The sequence below is a fragment of the Semicossyphus pulcher genome, unplaced genomic scaffold (genome assembly GCF_022749685.1).
Source record: "Semicossyphus pulcher isolate SPU_LCO1_2020_fin unplaced genomic scaffold, fSemPul1.0.p SCAF_16, whole genome shotgun sequence".
NCBI lineage: Eukaryota > Metazoa > Chordata > Actinopteri > Labriformes > Labridae > Semicossyphus > Semicossyphus pulcher.
Window position 1 is genome coordinate 15,249,856 of NW_027211670.1, and position 24,204 is coordinate 15,274,059.

At 42.1% G+C, this 24,204-nt stretch overlaps 1 protein-coding gene across 1 annotated transcript in view; it reads left to right on the forward strand.

Annotated features, from left to right (window-relative positions):
* The first annotated feature begins 1,981 nt into the window (after positions 1-1,981).
* The window catches only part of ccdc186 (coiled-coil domain-containing protein 186), a 35,431-nt gene continuing 13,208 nt past the window's right edge, over positions 1,982-24,204 (forward strand). Inside the window, exons 1-14 of the mRNA XM_069664788.1 lie at positions 1,982-2,048; positions 3,583-4,588; positions 4,867-4,993; positions 6,899-7,027; positions 9,049-9,261; positions 10,807-10,926; positions 11,602-11,706; positions 13,871-13,969; positions 15,373-15,459; positions 15,541-15,683; positions 18,442-18,697; positions 18,904-19,093; positions 21,051-21,149; positions 21,308-21,536. Of these exons, the coding sequence (XP_069520889.1) occupies positions 3,636-4,588; positions 4,867-4,993; positions 6,899-7,027; positions 9,049-9,261; positions 10,807-10,926; positions 11,602-11,706; positions 13,871-13,969; positions 15,373-15,459; positions 15,541-15,683; positions 18,442-18,697; positions 18,904-19,093; positions 21,051-21,149; positions 21,308-21,536 (2,750 nt within the window). The 5' untranslated portion in view covers positions 1,982-2,048; positions 3,583-3,635. The remainder of the gene's footprint in view (positions 2,049-3,582; positions 4,589-4,866; positions 4,994-6,898; positions 7,028-9,048; positions 9,262-10,806; positions 10,927-11,601; positions 11,707-13,870; positions 13,970-15,372; positions 15,460-15,540; positions 15,684-18,441; positions 18,698-18,903; positions 19,094-21,050; positions 21,150-21,307; positions 21,537-24,204) is intronic.

The following is a 24,204-nucleotide window of genomic DNA, read 5'->3' on the forward strand; positions in this document are numbered from 1 at the left end:
GGCGGCAGCTGTCAATGGTGGTTAAAACAGAGTTTGAAACGACATGAAGTGAGCTTGAAGGCGCCGAAGATTTCCGCTAACACTTACATAAGTACCGCGTGCTTAGCTAGCTAATGGACGGTGAACGAGCTAGCTAAGACGATGTACACCGTACAGTGATGAACAAGTTAGCTAGCTTACTAGGTTAGCTCCTAGCAAGCTAATACAAACAACTAAACGAAACTTATAACAATATGCTAAAATAACCTAATTCTACAACATATTACTATATTTGAAACACAAATAAATAGAAAAATCTGTTCTCAATGGTTCAACATTGCACAGACAACACTTTACCTTGCTGCACGTGCTTGTGATGAAGAAACAGTGTTGCACATGCGCAATAGGCTCAGTTGCGCAATCAGAATCGGGGTTTATTGTCAAGTAGGTTTTCACATACAAGGAATTTGTTTTGGTGTTTTGGTGCAGAACAATTAACACAGAACTAGAATAAAAATAAGTAAAAGACTTAAAATTGGCAATAAGAATAAAAAAAACCCAATACATATAGTACCAAAATTTGTACAACAGGTGTAATTACAAGCTTACAGTAAAAAATTAAATATAGTGCAGTGTACAGACAATATAAAAGTCTAATGTGCGTTAATGTAACGCACAGAGTCTGATTTAGAGTCTTAACATTTGTGACATGTTAAATGACTGAGGGGCTGGATTAGAGTACATGTCAAGTGGCGGGGTGGGGTCGGGGCCTTGTTGACGAGACTGGCAACAGAGGGGAAGAAACTGTTCCTGTGTTGTGAGGTTTTGGTCCTGATGGACCACAGCCTCTTGCCAGAGGGGAGGGTGTCAAAGAGACTGTGTCCAGAGTGAGAGGGGTCGGCCACAATCTTGCCTGCATGCCTCAGTGTCCTGGAGGTTACAGACAGGTCAACAAGTCTGAATGAAACAGGAATGAAATTGATTTTCAAGTACTTCTGTTTGTTCAAAGAAAAAAATACTCCGAATCAACTCTGTCTATATCTTGTTTTGATAGGTGATATGAGTGTCCACGTATTAAATCTTGATTTGCCTTTATTGCTATTTATATTAGTTATTACTGCGCCTATTTTTTAACGAATACAGAAATGTATGCAAGGATTTATTTCTGTCCAAAAAAGCTGCAAAAGACCAAAGCAATGCCCTGAAGTAATGAATTTGAAACAAATTAAGACATATTTATCTTAAAGTGCTATGAGGACATTCATTTCTTAGAAATAATCATCTGTAACCTCTCCATCAATTGCTTTAAAATTAGCTTCACTAGTGAGGGCCCAGATTCAAACCAATAGAGAATACACTATATTTTGGTAGAATAATTTCCATGCATACAATATTTATATACATTCTTATATCATAATCTGTACGTATTGGAACTTTCAGTCTGTACATTAAGTTATCAAAGCAGCAAAAGCCACAAAAAAATTAAATGTCCATTAAAATGTCCAACCAGAATACTGAGCATCAAGAACTGTGATATACTAAAAGAGGTACTTTTTAATCTTATCAGTTAATGCCTGATATTCCCCCCCCCCCTTTTTTTGTATCATAAATTCAACAAATATTTAAATATATCATGACAATGCGAGAGACAACTTGAGAGAAGTTTGGAGTTAAACACACCCATCTTACCTTTGATTTACATTTAATACAATTATGGGCTGCAAGTAATTTGCTGCCTTGCTTGCCAGGTGTGTGTGTGTGTGTGTGCTTGATTGTTCTTTCACCTGCCTTGTAAGAATTTATTATTATGTCACTGATTATTTATCCACTGTAATTTCGAAAGACGAATAACCTGTACCTGTCGTGTTTTGACGTCACATCTACGTCATATCTGACTGGCTGTCATTGGTTGATATCGCCTCATCGTTTCTCCCGCAGTGGCCATATTTGTTGATGTGTCATATCAAAGTGACTTGTTAGGACTATCAGCTGGTGAGGCAGAGAGCTCAAAGTTCAATATTATCCCGATTGTCTCCGCGTTGAGCCACATCATGGGTTTTTCGCATTCGGTGGGTAAAAATATAACCATATTTATTTGGCGTTTATGTTAGATGCTAGTGTTAGCATTGCTATCTGAAGTGTTAGCGGATTTTAGCCTGCTTGTAACCTAGCATGCTAACGCCTCTCTTATCAATGTTGGCTTAGCTAGCTAAAGCAACCAGTGACTCCATGCAATATGTCAGTCTAAACTTTGACATGGAGTCTAAATGACCCACCCATTGTTATTTTGCTGTGTTTTAGTGTGTGCTGTGTAATGTAAGGTTTTTCATATTACCTTGTCGTGGCTAACTAGACAGCAAGCGAGCTAAAGTCAGAGTTAGCCTAGCAGGGCTAACGTTGAATAATATGTTGATAAAACGGCCCTAAACACAAATGGCACATCGGCCTTCTGCTTGCTAACTACATAATAACCAAGTATGGGTGTGTTTCAATCAGGCTGGCCACTGACATAACGCTAACTATTTTCGACAGGGTTGTGGCATGACACCTGTCACCAGAGCATCCACATCATTTGTGTTTCAGCTGCTATGCTTTCGCTGCTTAGCACCACAAACACGATTGTGTTTCTGTTGGTATTTATGTTACATTTACCACGAGGACTATGGTGAGCATAAAGGCTCCAGGTTTTAATGTAAGACTTTAAAATTCCATCTGTTATGTGTGTGAAAGGGCAGTGGGAGACAACAGTGCATAGAAGATGGTATTGAAAGAGGTGTAACCAATGATTCAGAGAGGATTGTGGATAAGGAAACATGATGTTACAGAGGAAGTCATCAAGAAATTATCTTCGAAAGACTTTTTGTCAGAGAATTGTTTTAAGGTTAACATAGCTTACAGAAATTTTTAGTCATCTCTAATAATAACAACACAGTAGATGCAGAGGTTTAAGCCATGACTGGATGTTTCAGGCAGAGATAGGGCTTGGCTAATTTGTTTATTTGTCTTTTTCATGGTTAAAGTGGGCAGGCTCATGGGATTGGAAGGTTGGATTGGAAGCAAACATAATAAGGAAACCATGTCATCTGTAGTAAAGTATACAGTACCTGTACACTACAGTCTTTGTCAGAGCTCACTGTGTGTGTTTTAACATAACCTCTGACTGGATTGGTAATACACCAATGAGGCTGTGTAATAATCTTGAATTGCTATCTTAGTTCTATGACGTTCTGTGCTACATTCAAATATGTATTACCATGTCACGGGCGTTGACAGGACCACACCTCTCAGTGTGATTCAAAGTGAGTGTGTCTATTTTGGCCATGTCAGGTATGTGTTCCTGCAGGTAACAAATAAACTTGTAAATTATGCAAGAGCTAACATGAGGAAATGTGAGGCTTATTGTTGGGATTATCAGGGTTTTTCCTGTCTCGACACAAAAATAAGATTGTACTTTATGACTTGAAAGCAACCTGGATTTTTGGCTGTTCCTAGAAAATCTTTTATTGCATGATTTATGTAAACCAAAACAATTTATTAGTATTTGGGCTTACTACATGTCCCTCTTTCTCCTGTGTATCTGCGTCTCCCCCTGTCTTCTGGTAGATTTGAACCTGAGAGGGACCAAGGAACAACCTTGTCCTGCTTCAGAAACACGCATGATGGAAGGATCAGAGGCTGAGTCTGTGTCGGCGGGTTCGCAGCCGGAGAATCAGCTTCACAACAGCGCGTCTAACATAGAAGAGGGGGAGCAAATCTCGCACAGCAGTGCAGACGAGGCAGAAAAGCTCAGTCAGCCCGAGGATGACGCACAGCTTGACAGTGAATTAATCAAGACTGCGACAGATGTTGAGACGGACACAAACAAAAAGGCGGAAGCTCAAACATGTCAGGAACATGTAGATGGGAGCGAGCTGGATGCTGATACCGGCTGTGCTGAAAGTACAGTTCCTATTGAAGGTGCGATACCTTCACTGTCAAATGAGGCAGATGGACTTCTGGCAGTCACCACTTTGAATAATGTGGTAGAAAGCTCTCCATCTGTTCTTGAAGGGACTGTAGAAACCTTATTGACATTTGATGAAGTGCAGGATTCTCATGCCACCTCAAACAGCACCAAGCAGCCATCAGTCTTGACCACAAATGGCTCCACAGAGCCGTCGCCCGCAGATGATAGCGGCTCTGCAGAGAGTCCATCATCCTCTTCCGTCCAAAGCACTTCCAAAAACTCCCCAACCGACTCCACAACAACCTCTGGGATCTCTAATGGCCCTTCCACCCCCGATTCAGACACCGTCAGCTCCTCGCTCGCTTCCAGCCCGCAAACCGGCGCCGACACCGCAGCCCCCTCGCACACGCTGTCAAGTCCATACGACACTGATTGCAGCCGAAAGCTCATATCCCAGATCCAGCGCTCGCTGTCGCAGGAGTCGCTGCTGGATGAGCTTGAGTCGGAGCTGTTGGCTTGTCAGCTGCCTGAGGGGGAAAGCGGAGGTGGGAGGAAAGGCAGCCCGCCTGTCAACGGACTCCCGGCAGACCAGGAGGGCTGCATGGTGGTCTTTGAGAAGTGTGTGCAGTACAAGTACGCACAGCAGGAGAAAGCTATTCAGAGGTAAACTGATGTAAACACCACCTTTATCACATTATTACTCTGCTATTGCTGTATGTACAGTACTAAGCTTTCAGTGCATCAGCTTAACAAGAGATTTCCTACATAATATATGCTATTGTTTTTATTTAAATCTGTCTTAATTAAATTCAGACAAAAGAATGATTGTTTTTTGCAGCCATGAGACCAAACGTTATGTCTGTCTGTATGACAGAATTCTTCAATATTTTGTGTGGACGTCAGATATTGTATGGTTGTGTGTTGGGTGTCTTTGTGTACAGGTTGCTTGAGGAGAACAAGAGGCATCAGGAGCTGATCCTGGGGATCTGCTCAGAGAAAGACAACATGAGGGACGAGCTGAAAAGGAAGGCAGAGACGGAAAAGCAGCACACGGCCACCATTAAAAAGGCTTGTTCTCTTTTTTTTTTTACAGTCTATTGTTCATTGTCGTACGGCACCGACTTTTTTTGAAACATGACCCAGGTGATGTGGTCTGTATCTGTCCCTCAGTCCTAAACAAGAGCATTGTGAAGAAATGTCTCTCAAGACTATTTTTAATCACAGCTTGAAAACAACAGCGACCTATTCATCAACGTTTCATCAACAAGGAAGTGCTCCACTGTGATGCATTGTCTGACTTCCAGCCTGCTGGGCGCGCACTGACCTCTGCTCGTTGTGATCAAATAGCACCTGCGTTTTATGCAAGTATTTTGCTGTATAATGTTTAGTTTGAGGAAACGTAATGAAAAACTTTCCTCCGCCGCAGCCTTAAAGGGCCAGTTCGCCGATTTTCAACCTCAGTCCTGTCATGCTATTATGGGGAGCTAATGCTATAATGGTAGAAAATAAATGCAATTTCGCTCTGTGCCTTTGGAGGACGCTATCCGCCTCTCCAGTGGGCCCTGGAAAACCTCCGCCAGACTATGTAAAACACATCATCTGGCGGAGGCCAGGGAGCTCGCTAAACTACACTTCCTCAATCTAGGACGCCCGCCTGCGATGGCATGTCTCGTTCAAAATCGTCAGGTTTGTAATGTAGTAGATTTTTTTAGACGATCCACCAGTATATTCTCGTTGTATTTCAGATTCTGTACCGCTCTGAGCCGTTGCCTGCAGCGAAAGCGGTAGTATTTCACTCCGGCGTCTCTCACTGGTCCGTTCCTTTAAGGGAGGGGCGCAATGCATGCTGGGTGTTGTAGGAATGTAGAATGGGCGAAACCACGAGCTGTTTGTACGACTTTCTCCACAGCTACGGCGCCAATTTCAAATATTATTACTTCTATCAATAATAGAGAACACCAGCTTTGACTGACAGTGGCTTCTTCCAGGGGCGAACTGCTCTTTTAAAAACAGACACAAACAAGATGGCTTATTCCTCATGTTATATCTTACATAATATTGCCATCCAAAAATGTACATCAATGCTATATTTCCTTATCAAAATCGAGAAAATGTGCAGCCGATATACATCCATCTGTTTATTAGGTAAAATAACTAATAAGACATGAACAATACTTTGATATATGTAAAGTTCAAGGACCAATTTCCCCTCTTCTGAAAGCCTTTGCTACTATTAGAGGACAAAGCAGAGGACAAATGGCGTCACAATGAACCTCCAATTAAATCTAGATTCTAGCCCCGTACAGCTGGTAATTAGGGAAGTCAAACAAAGCAGCCGAGTGGGGAGAAGAAAAGGACGCAGAGCTCTGATTACTAGCATTCAGCATGCATCATGTGCATGACAGGCCGCATTCATTAACGTGAGTTCTGTGTGTTTTGAAGCGTCCTCTTGTTTGTGTGTCATACCCTTTGATTTACAAACCCATAGCATGTACGTAGCACTTCAAAACACAAGCGCTCCTCTATTATTGATTGGACCTTCTGTATTCATTGGACACCTGAACGGCTGTTGCTATAGAAGGAACGGTAATGAAGTCAGGCTGTTGAGGTAGCAGCGTTTGTTTAAGCTTTGTGCAAGCAAAAGGGTGTACGTGGGATGTTTGTGACTTACACCCCATGTATTTTCCACTAACAGTTTACGACTTGTTAGATAAAGTGTCTGTAGCTTATGGGCGTAAGTAATTGCATATTTCAGATCAGAAGATCATCGCAGTCGTACGTAACTGTTAGACGCTAATCTCTCTAAAACATTTCAGTCATATTTTAAAACAAATAATCTGATTTCCAGATATAGAAAAAAGCCAAACTGCATTCCTCTGTCTCCATTTATTTGCCTCCAGCGTTTTGCATCATGTAGGTGTGACCCAGGCTTACTCGCTGCTTACCCTGTCTGTACACTCCCTGTCTCCGCAGTTGGAGGGCAGGGTGGAGGAGCTGGTGAGGGAACTGAAGGAGTCGCGGGATAGACTGATCCACCAGGATCACGCAGCTAAGGCCGCCCTGCAGCAGATGCAGAAGGAGACGTCCTACCGGCTAGAACAGGTATAACTGGAACCCAAATGCTGCAGAGAGTCTTTGGTAAGCTGGTCATACCAGATTAGCTTCACCCCCGTCTGATCCTTATTTGCATGTCTGGCCCTGTTACAGGCTTTTATTACATGCTGCTACAACACCACCCTTATGCTGCTGAAGTGAATATTCTCCTTGCAATGTTTTTACTTTAATAATATGATCGCTGTATCTTTTTCAATGGCTGTTTTTATTTTATAATATTTAAACTATATAAGATCATTTGATATTGGTCAAATATCCATCCATCCATTCTCTGTACCACTTATCTTGTTCAGGGTCGCAGGGGGGCTGGAGCCTATCCCAGCTGTCATTGGGCGAGAGGCTGGGTACACCCAGGACTGATTGCCTGTCAATCACAGGGCTGACACATAGAAACAGATAACCTTTCAGGCTCAAATTCACACCTACAGGCAATTTTAGTGTCAACAACGAGAATGTCTTTAGACTGTGGGAGGAAGTACCTGGAGAGGACCCTAGATGCACGGAGAGAACATGCAAACTCCACACAGAGAACTAGGAACCTTTTAGCTGTGAGGCAACAGCACTAACCACTACACCGCCGAGCAGCCCCTTAAGTGTTCTAAGAGTTTGGAAAAAATGGAAATGACCTGAGATCGAGATACCCGACTGAAGCTGAAGTTAAGATTCTAAACTCCTCTGATCTTAGCCAGATAAAACAACAGAAATTAGCCTTTGAAATACCACGGTATGAGAAACTCCCTCTTAGTATCATTGGTGCATTTACATCTCTGAGTCCAGCTCTTGTGGTCAGATATCCCACTAAAGCAGCGGCTTGTCAGAGAGAAATTTCCAGCCGCTTACTCACACAGTTAATGAAGACATTTAAAACCACAACGCAGCACGGTGCTGGTGCTCTGAGTCATTCACAACACATACAACAATCAATCACAATTTTTTCACTGGTTCCATTTGCTGCATCACAATATAATCAATATAACTTCCGGTGTTTAACTTCTATCTCATTAAATATAAAAAAACTGTCATCATTTTTAGATTAAAATTATGCAAAAAGCTAAAATAAAGGTCACTGACATCTGGCTAAAAGTATCTTTTGGAGACGTTTGCACAAAACCAGCAGCTGACCCGTCCGGCTCTTTGCAACACAGAACTCTTGTTATTGCAGATTTAATCACTTGTTTAAGCGAACAGTGCAGGAAAGCACATTTTTCATCCTCCAGGTCTGCACACCTGGCTGAAATCATGTCGTGTACCTTTCTCTTGAAAGTTTTGTCACACCTGACAATTTTTTAATTTCACCGTCCAGTGAACAATACGAGGTACATTTGGCACTCAGTCGCTCCTTTAAGCTCTTCCCTTGTGTCAGCCCTGCCTTGTACTGCGATGGCGACCCAGTTCTCGTCAACTGTTGCCCCCCGGAGGTTTGAAACATTTGATCTGGCCATCTTAAAGAAACTCTTTCTCTTTTAACCTTCAGGATGCAGGCAATAATGAACAAAATGTACTTTATCTATTTAATGTGTGTCATATGCAGCTCTTAAAGCTCTACACAGTTTCTCCCTCCACCTCCTCCTCCTCCTCCTCCTGCTCTCCTGAATGTCCTCTTGTTACAGCACACAGCACAGATTTGCCACAGCAACATAAAACTCTTATCCGACAACTAAGAAATGGCACATGAGCGTTTCATTGGCATGAGGAATGTACACACCAGCGTGAGACCTGTACAGAAAGCAGAGAGTGAAGTGTTTGCATAGAAGGTGTATCACGCTGTGCCCTGATTTTTCAAGTGCTACGTTGGTCGAGAGCTGCTCTAGCTCAATGAAAATATGAACCTCGAAGTTGCAGCATGCTAATTAGAGCAGCCACATGTCTTCTCCCAAGCCATCTGCTGTCAGGGAGCTCTAATGAAACATCACTTTCTTCTGATCATCTAACGATCCATCAGTATAAGCAGCTCAGTGATTATAGAGTGGGACATTATATAAACCTCATGATATCAACACCCGCTCCAGGTGAACAAGAAGTCAGACGAAGCGCGCCAAGAGAAGGAGGCCATGGTGATGAAGTACGTCCGGGGGGAGAAGGAGGCCCTGGACCTGAGGCGGGATAAGGAGAGTTTGGAGAAGAGGCTGAGGGAAGCGACGAAGGAGGTGGACCGCCAGGCCCTGAGAGGAAACCAGCTGGCTCAGGAGAAAGGCCGGCTGCAGCAGCTGCATGATGGAAAGGTAAAAACTCCGTCAGTTTAAAGTGTCTTTTAAAGCGAACATATCCTAAAAAACATGAAGACTTTATAGCAGGTCTGCTTATTTGCATGTGGCTTGAAAGTAAGCTTCTGACAGCACACACACCTGTTTTAATGTATCTAATTGTACGGAAAGCCCTTTGAGCATTTATTCAATATCCTTGATAACAAGCCTCAGTCTACTACACTAGTTCAGTCTTTGACAGCACTAGTTCACTAGTTAAACTCTGAAAGCCTTACTAGCTAACTAGTAGACAGCAAAAGCTCTGACATATTGACTAGTAGGCGCCAAATATCCACTAGTTATACTAGTGAGCGACATTTTGACATTACTAGTTAACTAGTAAGGCTCAAAATGTTTACTAGTAATGATCAAAGTGTCTCCTAGTTACACTAGGTAGGGTCTGTTTAATCTTACTAGTAAACTAGTGAGGCTCAAAAGGACTTACTAGTTAAGAAATGGGAGCAGAAGTGTCCACTAGTTACGCTAGTGAGGGCATTTTTGACCTTTACAAGTTAACTAGTAAGACTTAAAATGTTTACTAGTAACGACTATAATGTAAACTAAAAAAACCAACTAGTATTACTAGTGGGCATTTTGGCACACTAGTTAACTAGTCATGGTGAAAATATATACTACTCAACTAGTACGGTCAAAAGCACCCTTACTAGTGTTACTAGTTGACATTTTGGCACTTACTAGTTAACAATCAAATACTTTCACCATGACTAGTTAACTAGAAGTGTAAAAAAACCCTCACTTGTGTTACTAGTGGATATTTTGGCTTGTAGTAGTTAACTAGTAAATATTTTCACCATGACTAGTTAACAATTGGGTAAAAAAAAGGCCCTCACTAGTGTAACTAGTGGATATTTTGGCTCTTACTAGTTAACAAGTAAGTGTTTTCATCATGACTAGTTAACTAGTAGGATCAAAAACGCTCTAGCTAGTGTTACTAGTGGACATTTTTGCCCCTACTACCTAACTATTGACTCCTTTTGAACTCAGCAGTTTACTAGTAATTTCAAACAGACCCTTACTAGTGTTACTAGTGGAAATTTTGGCTCTTACTAGTATAGAAGTAAACATTTTAAGCCTCACTAGTTAATTAGCAAGGTCAAAATGTCTCGCACTTGTATAAGTAGTGGAGATTCTGGCTCGTACTAGTTAACATGTCAGAGCTTTTGCTGTCTACTAGTTAACTAGTAAGACTTAAAGTGTTCAACTAGTTAACTAGTGCTGTCAAAGACTGAACTAGTAAAGGAGCCTGATGCTTGATACTAAGGATATTGAATAAATGCTCATAGGGCTTCCGTACAGTTGAACTAATCTTTGAATCTGGTATTTAGAGGTGTAGCGAACATACAGATTTTATCTTGCTGCTCTTTAGTGTTACTTCTGCTCTGGTTTGAGTCTTATCTCGGCAGTGTGTTTGAAGGTAAAACATCAAAACCTCTTAATCCTAACTCAGCCGAAGGTATGTTTGTTGTTCTATCCTCTCACACTGTTCCTGCTTTGTGTCCTCAGGAAGGCGAGGTTGGCAGGCTGACCCGAGAAGTGGAGAAGTTGAAGGAAGAGGTCAACTCGCATCTGATTAAGGTCAAATGGGCCCAGAACAAACTGAAGAGTGAGGCGGACGCACACAAGGTGATGTAGCTGTGCTTTCTTGCATTTATTTTATGAAGCAAACATGTTGAGATGCAAGTATGACCGATGACTACATGAACTCCTTTCACCTCCAGTGCCGTATTAGTTTGAAAGTGCACACTTATATTTCTAAGTATATTTTCTTCATCAAGTCTCGAAACCATTCCTGTTTGTCAAATCCGTGCGCCTTCTCCTAAGTACTTTCAGAATCAAAGTGATTTCCCCTTCAGTCATTTTATGTGCAGCCGCTCCACAGAAAACATGATTAGATGTGTCTGTTTGATTTCAGGGGCGAAATGAAATGGGCCGAAAATGGCGCCGTAATGATCCTGCGAGGAAATCATCGTTAACAATGTTTCTATTTCTGAAAAACGTCTGTTACAAAATAACGCTTTTATTTTTAACTGCCTCCAAGGAAATACAAAGCTATAAACAAAAGGGGGGAAAAAAGCAACAACTCAGCGGGTGCTGGAGGCCACAGGAGCTGAGTCACTAATGTTTCTCTTTGCGTGTATGTGTGTGTGTAAATCACTCTGAACATGTGTATATATGCCAGGAAATAAGTCACAAAACAGTTACCTTAACAAATCATGTTCATGGCTTTATACAGTACAGGCTTTTGCTTTGAAGCGAAGAGCTCTTTTTCTAAGTGTGTTTATGTAACTGTGTGTGCAGGAAACTAAAGACAAACTGAGAGAGACCACTTCCAAACTGGCCCAGGCCAAAGAAGAGACCGAACAGATCCGCAAGAACTGCCAGGACATGATCCGAACGTACCAGGTCTGTGGAATTTATCACTCGCATATTGAACGTTTGCTCACATTCTTGTGCTTCAGCAAACTTGTACTTCTGTGTCAGAGAAATGGAACTCACAACTCTATGTGAGAGATGTGAATGGAATAGATGTAGATAGATTCAGTTAATCTGTCAAAATGAAATGGATGAAATTTGAGGAAAAGATGTGTTAAGATGTTAAACAGGATTGATTCTGCTTCAGGAGGCAGTTTTCATTCAAACCTTATGATGGTGGTAAAGAGCTGCCTGTGTAGGAAAGATGAATGGGAGCGACTGCACTCCTTCATCAGCAGTGTGCTGATGAAGCAGACAGCAGTGCCAGCATGTAACAGAGGAGTATGTCAAAATAAAACAACAGGACCTGAAACTGTATCTGTACAGGAAGGACTTTCTGTCTGTATATCTGTTATTCAGTTGTCTTGCCGACCAGTTTTCCGCTGGAGGTTACACTTGGTAGGTTTGTGGTGAGGACCGGGGATGCAGGCTCAAATTTGATTCAGTTTTGTCAGATGGTGGTGCTATAACAATAAACTGTACGTCTCAGCTTGTAACATTTTTACTGTAAAACTCCAAAAAACATGATTTTTTCTGATTTCTTTGGGTCCAAACAAATCTATCCAGATGAGCCACTCATATTTTTATCATCTTTGCCATGTGGAATATTGTCCATGTATGTGTTTTTGTCTACTACTTTTTAACATGTTTAACTAGGAGTGGGACAAGATATTGATACAGCAACATATCGTCGTCCTGACTTGTGCAGTACAATTATTAATATGCTGGTGCCAAATATTGATTTTGTAATTTACAAATATACGGCGCTCTAAACAGATTTTTCTGCAATTTTTTTCTGCGTCACTACGTCATGACTTGTGGTGGCGCTTATGACATGAATGAGGATAATGTGAACAGAAATGAATTGGCCAAAGAAGAAGTTAATCAGATATCGTGATGTCTCATTATATGATTGCAATATATCAATTATAGCAGAATCGCTGTATCGTGATATTATCATTTTCGTGGGCCACGTAGCGCGTACTGTATCGCGTACTGTATCGCGTACTGTATCACGCATCGTGTCGCATACTGTATCACGTATCATGTCGCGTACCATATCGCATACCGTGTACCATATCGCGTATCGTATGGTGTACATTATCGCGCATCGCATCGCATATTGTATCGCGTATCATATGGCATATCGTATCCTGAGGTACCCTGCGATTCCCACCCCTTTTTTAAATACATTTCTTTGGCCTTTCATGCCTTTATTGACAGAGAGAGGACAGTTGAATGAGTCGAAAACAGGGGAAGGGAGAGTGGGGATGGCGCGCTGCAAAGGGCTGAGGGTGGTAGTCGAACCCGGGGCTGCCACATGAACAAGCCAAATAAACAACAGCGGGACCAGTTTACTCCTCACACAGTGTTCTCACGGCAAAAGAGGGTCCGACATTTCTGTCCACACATGATCATATGCAGTTCTGTTACGCAATGTAAACAATCCTGTTCAACAATCCATCTCTATGTCCCTACTGTGAATTGTCGCTGTTTATAAAGCTTATAGAAGGTGCAGATGTCATTTGGGATCGATCGATCGATTGTTTTCATCGCTACGTCATTAATAACGTCCCTCGTGCACACGCGGCTCACGTGCTGCGAGAACTGAATTGCGAGAGAAAATAGCGGATTCTTGATATGAAATGTCATATCTTCTAATTGCTTCTCCACCTGTGTGTGAATGTGTGTATGACAGGCCTTTAAATATCCCGGGAATCCTTCATCCAAACAAATTCACACTTGCCGGGTGTGAAGACCCGGGGGGGTGCAGTGTGGAGAATAATGTAGATCAAATGAGCGGCTTTTGAAAGCGGTTCTGAATTGTCACTGCACTAGTGCATGTAGCAGGACCACAAATAAAACCATCAGATTTCTTTGTTGCAAACATGTGACTTATGTTTTGGCGTCTCACAGTCATCACCAGTTGCTTCCTCTTTCCACTGTTGCCATTTCATAAATCTTGTCTTTCCTCCCCGCTAGCCTCCTCGTTACGTCAGCCCATCTGCTACTGCAATGTTAGCCGCTTAATTCTCTCTCTCTCTCACCCTGCTTTGTGTCTTATTTTGGAATCTTGTGCCCGTCTTCCCTGCAGGAATCAGAGGAACTAAAATCCAACGAGCTGGATGCTAAACTGAGGGAGACTAAAGGAGAGCTGGAGAAACACAAGCAGGAACAAACAGACCAATTAGAGGTGACTACTGCTGTGCACACATACAAACACTCTCTTAAACACACGTGTACACAACTCTTCAAACATGAGCTGGCTTTGTGAGTTAGCTCTTAAATCCTGCTTAAAAATGTGAAACAAACAACATTATTTGTTGATACACTTGGTGAATATTCGTCTGTGAATTCTGTTTCTATTCGCGTCTGTTTGACAGTCCATCAGGGACAACAACAAGAAAAATAATGCACCTATTTGCTATTAATCCGAAATTGAATTTACGTCCCGTCCTGCCAGACCATTAGTCAGCCTTTTACTGATGGTCTTCATGCCAGCCCTGCTAGTAAAAATGTTTATTCTCAGCACTTTGAGAGGTGTAATTGCCTTAAGTAGGAATGAGTAACAAACTGGCACATCGGCTCGACGGGCAGACAAGCAGGCTCGGACGTGGACTCGATCCAAACACAATGGCCTGTTTTTCTCTCTTCCCTGTTCTGAGGGGAATCACTCTTAAAAATAAATGGCCTAGAAATGATCAATACCAGAGCTGGGCCTCTCGACAACAACCCAGAAGAAAATCAACCAGGCTGGTTAATCTATCGGGGTGTTTACACCCGTTAAATGTTACACTTACACACATATCAGGCTTTAAATTGTCTTTTTATGCTTTAATTTAAGCTGAAAAGTTGTATTTTAGTCAGAAATTTGCTTATAAAATGATTATAATCTTTCCGATTCTGTTTATAACAAACTTCTGTTAGTCCGTTGCTGGTCTGATTTAGAGTTTTTAGGTCAATCTCAACCACACAGGACCTTGATTTCGTCGCATATCTCTGCCCTACTAATGAAAGAAAATAGTCCCAGCCTGTGTTTATTTTAGCATGTGTGTTTAGCCCAAAATATGATGCAGCTCAGCCGTGACTAATCCAAACACAACAGTTGATTTTTCCATTACTTTGTTGGTTGTAAATAAACCAGGATTGGACGGGATGAATGTAGGACATGGACGGTTAATTTGCCTGCATCTATTTATTACTGGCATGTTGTCTTGGATACTGCGGGCTACTAATAGCTTCTTGGAAAAATTGACTAGCGGTGGTACCGTTAATGGCTTTTGTTAAAAAGATGAGAAGGAACATTAATAAGCTTTGCTTTCATATGCGTAATGAGGGCAAAAGCAAAATAACGTTAATGAATGCCCCGCTTTGATCGCTGGAAATGCATCTGTAATGAAAGATGCCACTGCCAGGATTTTTCATTAATTCTTTTGCAGGAAGAAAAACGTTTCATTAAGTGTGACTGAGGATTAAGAGGAAGGGTGACACCACTGAAACATCCTTTCAGAATAAGGTGTCTTTTTACACTTTGGTTTCTGAGGTTTAGAAGCAGAAATAAGTTGGATCTAATATCGACCTTCATGCACGTTTCAGGTCCACAGAGTGAAAGCAAAGGAGCTGGACGACCTGAAAAGAAGCTACAAAGAGGGCATGGATGAGCTCGACACTCTACGCACCAAGGTGTGTATCGCGCGTCCTTGAACGCCTGTGTGGGCACAAGATATCAGCAGGTATTAAAAGCTTAACACGTTGTTTCTTCAGTTAAAATGTCTCGAAGACGAGCGTCCACGCTGGGAGGACGAGCTGAGCAAGTACAGGGAGATCATCAACCGGCAGAAAGCCGAGATCGGCCGGCAGAGGGAGAAGCTGGAGGAGATCACTGCGCTGCAGGAACAGCATGAACGGTACACACGCACACACACTCTCTGTCTCTTGCTGATGCAGGAAAAGCTCTGAAAGTAGAAGCTCAAGCATGGAGACGCTGCAGCAGGAAGTTTAATGGTACACCGGGTATAGAGAAAAATCAATTTAACGCACCATAGGATCAGTACAGCATCTCCAGAATCTAAAGGGAATAATGAATCTGCACGTTAACATACAGTACGTTAACAGAAGCCACAGTATGAGCCAACAGTGCGTCTTCTGGAAGCTGGAGACACTGGGATTTCCAACATGAGCATTTACCGCACAAGTAATTACCATTAATACAGTCAGCCTCTTTAGTCGGAGTGTTTCATTTGCTTTAAATGCTGTAAAAAAACTCAGACATTGCAGTGCACTGAGACAACCCGATGATTATGTGAGACATGAATAAGCGTTTTTAAAGTTTCGCCATGTGTCAGTATTAAATTGCAGAGCTGTGAACATCATGAAATGCAGAAATTAACGTCCTAAAATGTTCATTAAACCCAACCGCAGTCGCTCTAGATGATGGCCAGAAATATGACAAGCTCGGGCATCTTTAGAGCTTTAATAGCTGCACTGATATTTTCCTGATGTGGCTGTTTGCTGTAAACTTTGTAAATGTGAGGTATCACTCTGTTAATGCAGGGCGTGATTCTAAAACAGTACTTTATTAATCCCAGAGGGGAAAGGGGGGTTTTAGTAGCTTATTAAACATTACAATGAAAGAAGAGCAGCAGGGTGCAGACAGGGTCTCAAGGTGTATGTATGTGTCATACTATATAAGAAAGATAAGGCACTAGAAACACTTAAAAATGTGAAGTCATAGGTATAGTTATAATTAAGCACACTCGAGGGAGTGATGTTATACTGAATATCAGCACGGCTGTCGAAGATAACTACAGCCATGCTGATATTCAGTATAACAGCACGACCTCAAGTGTGATGTTGATTTTATACAAGTTATACAAGCGGCAAATAGAAGTAAAAAGTAACAATCAACAACAGATTTTTTTTTTTGCTCCACCAACTCAACTAGTCTTTTGTTGCCAAGCAACCCAAACATTCTCCTGCACTCTGCGTCTCCAGGTTACCACAGATCAGCTGTTTTTCTATCATGTCATCTGTTTGTTTTAATTGATCATCAGCCAGTGAAATAAGAGTCTGCTGTGTGATTCAGAGGTACCAGCTTGATCAATGTAGACACACACACTCTGCTGTAATGTTAATTAACAGTATTCAGAACAGCTGGCTGAGGCGGAGTGATACACAAAGTGAAAAGTCCCAGTGCTGTTATACTCTATATTAGTACTAATGGAATGCCTCTTATCCAATCAGATTACTTGCTCGGAACTAACTGTTGTATATCATTGTATAATATATGATACAGTAGGATAGGAAGTATTATCATATAGATAATATCACGTACATATAAAGTTACCTGTAAGTATTGGGTCAGATGTGTGAAAGGCAGAGTGGTTAGTACAGATGAATTTTAATCCAGTGGCTGGAGGTTTGGCACGTGCAGATGTGTCGTACAGCCTGATTGAGGTAGGTAGGTACGGAAGCCTTTAGCGGACACGCATACATACATTTTATTTATTTTCCTTTGATAACAAGTAATAAATAAATGATCGAGATCTCGCGAAAACAACCAGAAATGACTTATCATCACAGGAAAACAGAGTAAATAAAATGTATGGATGCATCTCCGCTAAGGGCTTCCATAGGTAGGAAAGACTTACTACTACTTTATACTACGTAGCTTAATATTGTGAATACTTTCTGTTCTATACTGTATATATTAGGCCCTGTCTCTTCGCATTAAACCCATATACACTTTATATTTTATATTTCACTGATATTTGAGTTGTTATTTTGTATCACTCTTATTTTGTGCTGTAAATTTGGAGCAATCATGCACTAAAATGTCCTTCAGGATGAATAAAGTTCAATCTTATCTCATCTTATTTCTCTATCATGTTCTGTTGACTACAGTGATTACTAACAGGCTCTTCCAATAACCTTTTTTAAAGGCCATAGGAATAAAACGTGGTCCTATCAGATGCTTTAATCGGCTGCTTTGGTAAGCGGAAAATGATCAGGGGGATCTTATCACCGAAATGTAAGATAAAACTTAAAGAGGACGGACGGTGATACCTTTTAAAGCTTTTAAATTTGCTGAGACAGTAAAAATAAAATATTTGCTGTTATTTAGTTTCAAAATAAAAGCATCGTTGCTGTATACAAGCACAGGTCTGGACAGTTTCTCATCAAGTTTGTCATGTAAAGGTCAACTTAAAGTCTGTTCGTTACCATTCAAACATAATTAGTTTTAAAAGAGCCGTACAGCCTTTAATAAAGTTCTGTCCCCTTTTTATTTGAATTCCTCCAGTCCCTTTCTCACAGGATTCAAAGGTAGGCCAGTGACAGATATAGCTCACAGGGCACAAAGTGACTCAGGTCCTTCTGTGGGAGTGCGGTTCTGCCAGCCGCGTGCACACGACTTGATAGAGAGAGAGAAACTTTTCCACTTTCTGAGCGTGCCAGGGTGCCGTAAGTAGGTGGTGCCAAACCAAATTGATTTGTGCAAAAGCTTTTTTTCTGGCTGTCATTTGAGCAGCAGGACGTTTTTCCACAACTTGTACCGACATTTTTAGTAATTGGCAATAATATGTCTCCAGTTCTGGGTTCATAGACAACTTCACCACACATTTAAGTCTTCTTTTTAACACCTTTGCATTCCCGTTTGTGTCTCAGGGATCAACAAGAGATCACGTCGCTTCGTGAGGAAGTGGACGGCCTGACCAACCAGATGGCCGACCTCCACCGCGATGTGCAGGGCAGCAGGGAGCGCGAGGCCGAGTTGCTGGGCTTCACCGAGAAGCTGAGCAGCAAGAACGCACAGCTGCAGTCGGAGAGCAACGCGCTCCAGACGCAGCTGGATCACCTGACCAGCACCTTCATAGAGCTGCAAGCGAGGCTGGAGGAGACCAATAGACAATTAGATGACAAGGTCGGGCAAACCTACAACTGCGATTAAAAAGTGTTTATTCTAGTGTCTTGTTGAGATGTTTGACCTAGAACATACAGTGTCCTTAAAGGGAGGTATCTTCTCCTCTGATTTTCAGGAATTCAGCAGCCATTGTCACAATATCTTACCATCAGGGCTGTTATTGCTGTATTCCATTAATTTTATCCCCGTCTCCACTAATCCTGCAGTCGCGGCAGCTGAAACAGGAGGAGGTGCTGAGGCAGCAGGAGGTGCAGGGCCTGCAGGAGGAGCGGACGGCGCTGCAGGTAGAGGTGACCCAGCTGAAGACCAGAGTGGAGGAGCTGAGGGACGAGCTGGTGACTCAGAAAAGGAAACAAGCTGCCAACATCAAGGACCTGACGAAACAGCTGACACAAGGTCAGGAAACCACCCTACAGGATGTTTCTGGAGCTGAGTCATGGCAGGATTGCACCTTATTAGAATTTTGTTTTCTCTGCGCCATATGTCTTGATGAGCCACTGTTATTCACCCGTATCCTAAAACATGTGAAAATACAATCAAAATAAAACCCTGTGATGCTTTGTTCCCATTGAAAACACACAACAGACTTTAAATTACGCCCTGTGCACCAGTTAGACTGAAGCCCTGTTTGTGCTGCACCCGGGTGTATCTTTTGCGCCTAGGATGGAGCAGGCGTAAGTTTAGAAAGTCAGACTTAAATCCACGGTAAAGCAAACGGTAAAAGTAACGGTCACAAAACTTAAAAGAAAAACACAGTGGCCGTGCTTCTTGTTGTTTTACAGGATAAATTTAAGGCCGTTAAAACGAGCGTGAGTCATCCGTGACTGGACAGGAAGTTGATCGAAAGGTTTTGTTTTTGTTCCCGTTTGAATTAATTAAAGAGCTCTCCCCTCAGCTGCAGCATGTGTCGGACAGAAACGCGTCGCTGTCCCCGCCCTGCAAGTGCTGATTGAGCTCAGATTTTGTGTCAGTAGGACCTTTCAAAACACTGAGGGAGACATGATAACGGCATGCTCGATTATTTATGTTTCCTCATTTCACTATCCGTAAAATGTATTTTGCTTTACTTGTTTTGTTAGGCATATCTTCTGTCGATCAGTTGATGGGAAAAGTTAGCAAGTGGAGACGTGTGTTGCTTGGTAACAGTCACCGGAGCGTTCACATGGACGTGCATCATAAGACAGGGCGCAGCTACAACCGGTGTCAGTTAGGTTTGGTGCACTCGGTGTAAATTCCAATCAAGAAGTCGGTCCTCGTTAAGTTGGACGTAAGAGATAAGACCTATTTTATTCCGTCCAGCTTGTGCGCACAGTTTTAATTCATCATCAGCCAATGAAATAAGAGTCTGCTGTGTGATTCAGAGGTACCAGCTTGATTAATGTAGACATACAGTCTGCTGTGATGTTAATTAACAGTATTCAGAACACCTGGCTGAGGCAGAGTGATACACAGAGTGAAAAGTCCCGTACTCATGGAACGCCTCTTATCCAATCAGATTGCTTGGAACTAACAGCTGTATAATTATAAACAGGACATCACCTTTACATTATTACATATATAATTAACTGTGGATAAAAGTGTCTCGTTGTAAATGGCTTTTAAGCCTTCCCTGGGTTCATCCCCTTCACTGTGATATTGATGTTTAATGTCGATTGGCTCTGCTGAGAGAGACTCAGTACTCTGGATTCAATGTCAGGTCACACATGCAGATTAAGCACAGTGTTGGAATATCGAGGGTTTATGTTCCTCTCATGCTTGGATTAACAGCTTCCTCTCCTTCCCTCTCCGGGCACACACACACACACAGTAACTTTAAGACACTATTATCTTGTATGCACATTAGCTTTCACTTTAAGTTTCACGCAGAGGACGTTTTTATTAGGAGAGAGTGTGCGATTATTCATCATCAGTGTTTCAGACTACAGTAGAGTCATATTAGTCTTTGTTTATGCACCAAGAGTTTGCTGAGCTAGCAGTCTTCTTCAGCAGCAGCCTGTGTAACATTTATTCAGGTAGACACCTTCAAAGAGGAGAACGGAGAGGGAGCTCAGCCAAGTGATTATGCTTAGATTTGACTTTTATTGTGCTTTTTGTGGACTTTTTAACAGAATTTATGAAGTAAAAATATTTTTTTTTCCTTTTTAAATCCAAATATTTTCCTGCTTGCCTTTCATTAATAAGATTGAACTGAAAATTTGGCATCACCGGACTCAAATTAAACCCAAATTTGGAAAGAATTTGCTAAATTCAGTAACACTCATTTGTAGAAGCATCTTAAATAACTTTAATGTCTATTGCACAGATTTGTACGTGTTTTACATCTGACAGTTCCTCTTTCTCTCGTCCTCTACAGCCCGAAAGAAACTGGAGCAGGTGGAGAATGGAGGCTGCGACCGGGAGTCCAGCAGTATGGGCAGTCGATCAAGTTCCTCAGGTACTACTGCGAGATTTGGTTAGTATTTAACACACAGAAGTCCTTTCAAAAAAGACTAATACTCTTCCTATAAAGTTTGTTTTCCATTTAGTCGCATTCATTTTCCTCTAAAAGAATTCAGTGTTTGTTTATAAAACAATAATAAAACTCCATCTCCCCTTTCTCTGTTCCCAAAGGCTCCTTGAATGCCCGTCACGGCGGCGGCGGCGGCGTTGAAGAGCGCTCACCAGAAAGCCAGTCCAATCCCTCGGTGGTGGTCGTGGACAGCTTCCCAGAGGTCGACAAGGCCGTGCTCGTGGACCGAATCGTCCGCCTGCAGAAGGCGCTGGCTCGCAAGCAGGAGAAAATCGAGTTCATGGAGGATCACATCAAGCAGCTGGTGGAGGAGATCCGGAAAAAGACCAAGTGAGTGGCATGGGCCGAAGTACAGGGAGCAGAGAAAGAGAGGTGGCGGGGACATTTTCTTTCCTTCACAATGCACTCTGTGGTCAAACTCCTCCCAAAATGTGACTTCAGCAAGGTGCGGATTTCCCTGGTGCAGCGGGTGGTGGTGTATCGAGCTCAAACAATATTAACAGATTAAGTCTGGACATGCACAGCAACTTAACTCAACTGTTTATGTAGCCTCTTTCGCACAAATATGCAGCCCAAAGTGCTTCACATGAGAACAATGAAAACAAAACCAAAGAAAGAAAAGAAGCTAAAATTGCAACAAAAAGAAATGTTACAAACCAAACCAAAAAAAGATTATACAAAATAAACACCAGGGATAACAATTAATTTAAAAAAACAATGATAAAAAAACACCAATGCAAATGCCAAGAAGCATCCGACTCAGTGTTTCAGAGCCTACAGTAGTTTTAATGCAACATTAATGCAGACTTTTTCCGCCAGCAGGTAATAGTCGGGAACATTTGCAGCGAGCGAGTGGGTGGGGTGATGACGTTTATATCATCAAACCAGAAGAGCGGCACATAACGGGATGATTAAAAACATCCGAGGTTGAAGGGGAAGGGAGGGTCGGTGAGGGACGTGTGTAAGAGGGCAACTCGGGGGCAGAATGGAATTGTTCTGGAAATTGTCAGGAGTGCATTTGTTATATTGTTAATATAAAAGTTGCTCTGAGGAAGATACAGCACGCCCCCCAATGACTTGTTCATTATAAACTGCCAAATACTGTGGTACCCTGAAACATCTACGGCTGTCACGATACAAAATGTTTCTAAGCGCAGTGAAACACTAACGCCCCCTTGCGGTTCAGTGGATAACCGCCGCCCCAGACAGCTGCCGGAGTATGTTTTGTTTATTCAACTGCAGCGCGACCCCCAGACGGTAAAACATCATCGACATGAGTGAACACAGCACGAGCGGTGGAAACGCAAGTTTATTATCACTGCTTAGTTTGTATCCTTCATTGTCGAAATGTAGTTGTTGTTGTAGCGGCTAAACGAGCATGTCGCGAGACTGCACACGGGCTCGTCAGCGGCAATTAGATGCACAGAGGGTTGAAACAGCGGTGCTCTGACAGCCAGGTTTCTTTTGCTGATTACTGTGATTTTTAAAAAGAGTTTGTTGTTGATGATGTATCGTTCTGTTTGGGGAAGATGAGGTGCTGCCCTGGGACGCACGGACAGTCCCTTTGGACTTTAATCCACCCTGTGGTTTGCATCACATAACAGTGGTATTGCGGTTACCATGACAGCGCTAGAAACATCCTGTGGGTACTTGAACAGCCACAATCGGTGTCACTCCAGTGTACCCCAGCAGTGAGAGCTGTTTCTTACTTCTTTACGTGTCCTTAAAAGAGTTTAATAAGTGCATACATTAATGCATTTTTACAAGGAAACCAAATATTTTGCTACACTGTACCTCACTCCGTCGTGTTTCAGTGCTTCTGCTTACCTTGTAAGACCGTATCTGCTTACACACACAGTTTATCTCTTCTCTAGTTTCTAACTCATGCAAACACGGCAGTTCTGATTCATGTCAAACTTTCCTCCGAGCTATTTATAGTCGAGCCGATCCGGATGCAGCGGTATGGATCCTGGATGACGTGCCATCCATATTCATGGCAATAACCTAAACTAAAGGGAGGGTGTGAAGGACGGTATAGCTGTCCTCATTTTTTGTGGATCGTGGGATAAAACGGGTTGTGGGTCTAAAAGATTTCACATAAAATAATCTCATAAGTAGCAACAAAGCTGGGAAAAAGTTTTCTCTGCTGGGCAAAACAAGTGAAATCTTCTCCATTGATCAGTTTCGATCACTGTATTAAAGTTCTGCATCCCGTCGGCGCTCGTTTCCAGATATGTCAGACGTCTTCATTCGACTGGGATCATCCCACTTCTCATTTGTTTCTCGAGCCGTACTCTCTGATTGAATCCATTAGCCTCAACCTACATTCAAGAGTTAAAATTGAGGACGAATCCCACGGTTGCTGCCGCTAAATTTAGCTCTGTAAGAGATCTTCAGCTAAGCGGGGGGTGTTACATTATACAGAATGTGGATGTGAATTTGTCCTTTCTGTCCCTTCCCCTCCAGGACAGGCTGGTGATGAGCTCACTGTAAGCCTGGAGCTGGAGATAAATGAAAGAGGCACAGACGTGGAGGCAGGAACCTAGAGGGTCTCTGTCAAAGGAAATCAATAGGCCATTATTTGATTTGGTCACCACATCCATACCCTTCTTTTTTTTGTATTTTTGCGCTTTTAAGCTCATTTACTGTTAAAGATTACAGCCATTTACTTCTCATATTTACCCACTATTTGAGTTTGGAGGTGGGAGGTGCTATTTCTGTTACATCGTTTCAGGATGTTCATCTTCAAAGGTGCATTTGGGTTAGAAACATCCGATCACCAGAGCTGTGAAGAGTACTGAAATATTCTACTCAAGTATAAAAGTACTTGTTTAAAGAATGACTCAAGTAAAAGTAGCTCGCTAAAAAAGTACTCAAAGTAAAAGATACTTAGTTACTTCCCCACCCCGCTGATTTTTATAATAAACGAATGTTGCCATGGTTACTTACACATGCATCCTATGCAATGAACTGAAAAGGAAGAGACATCAGACATCTG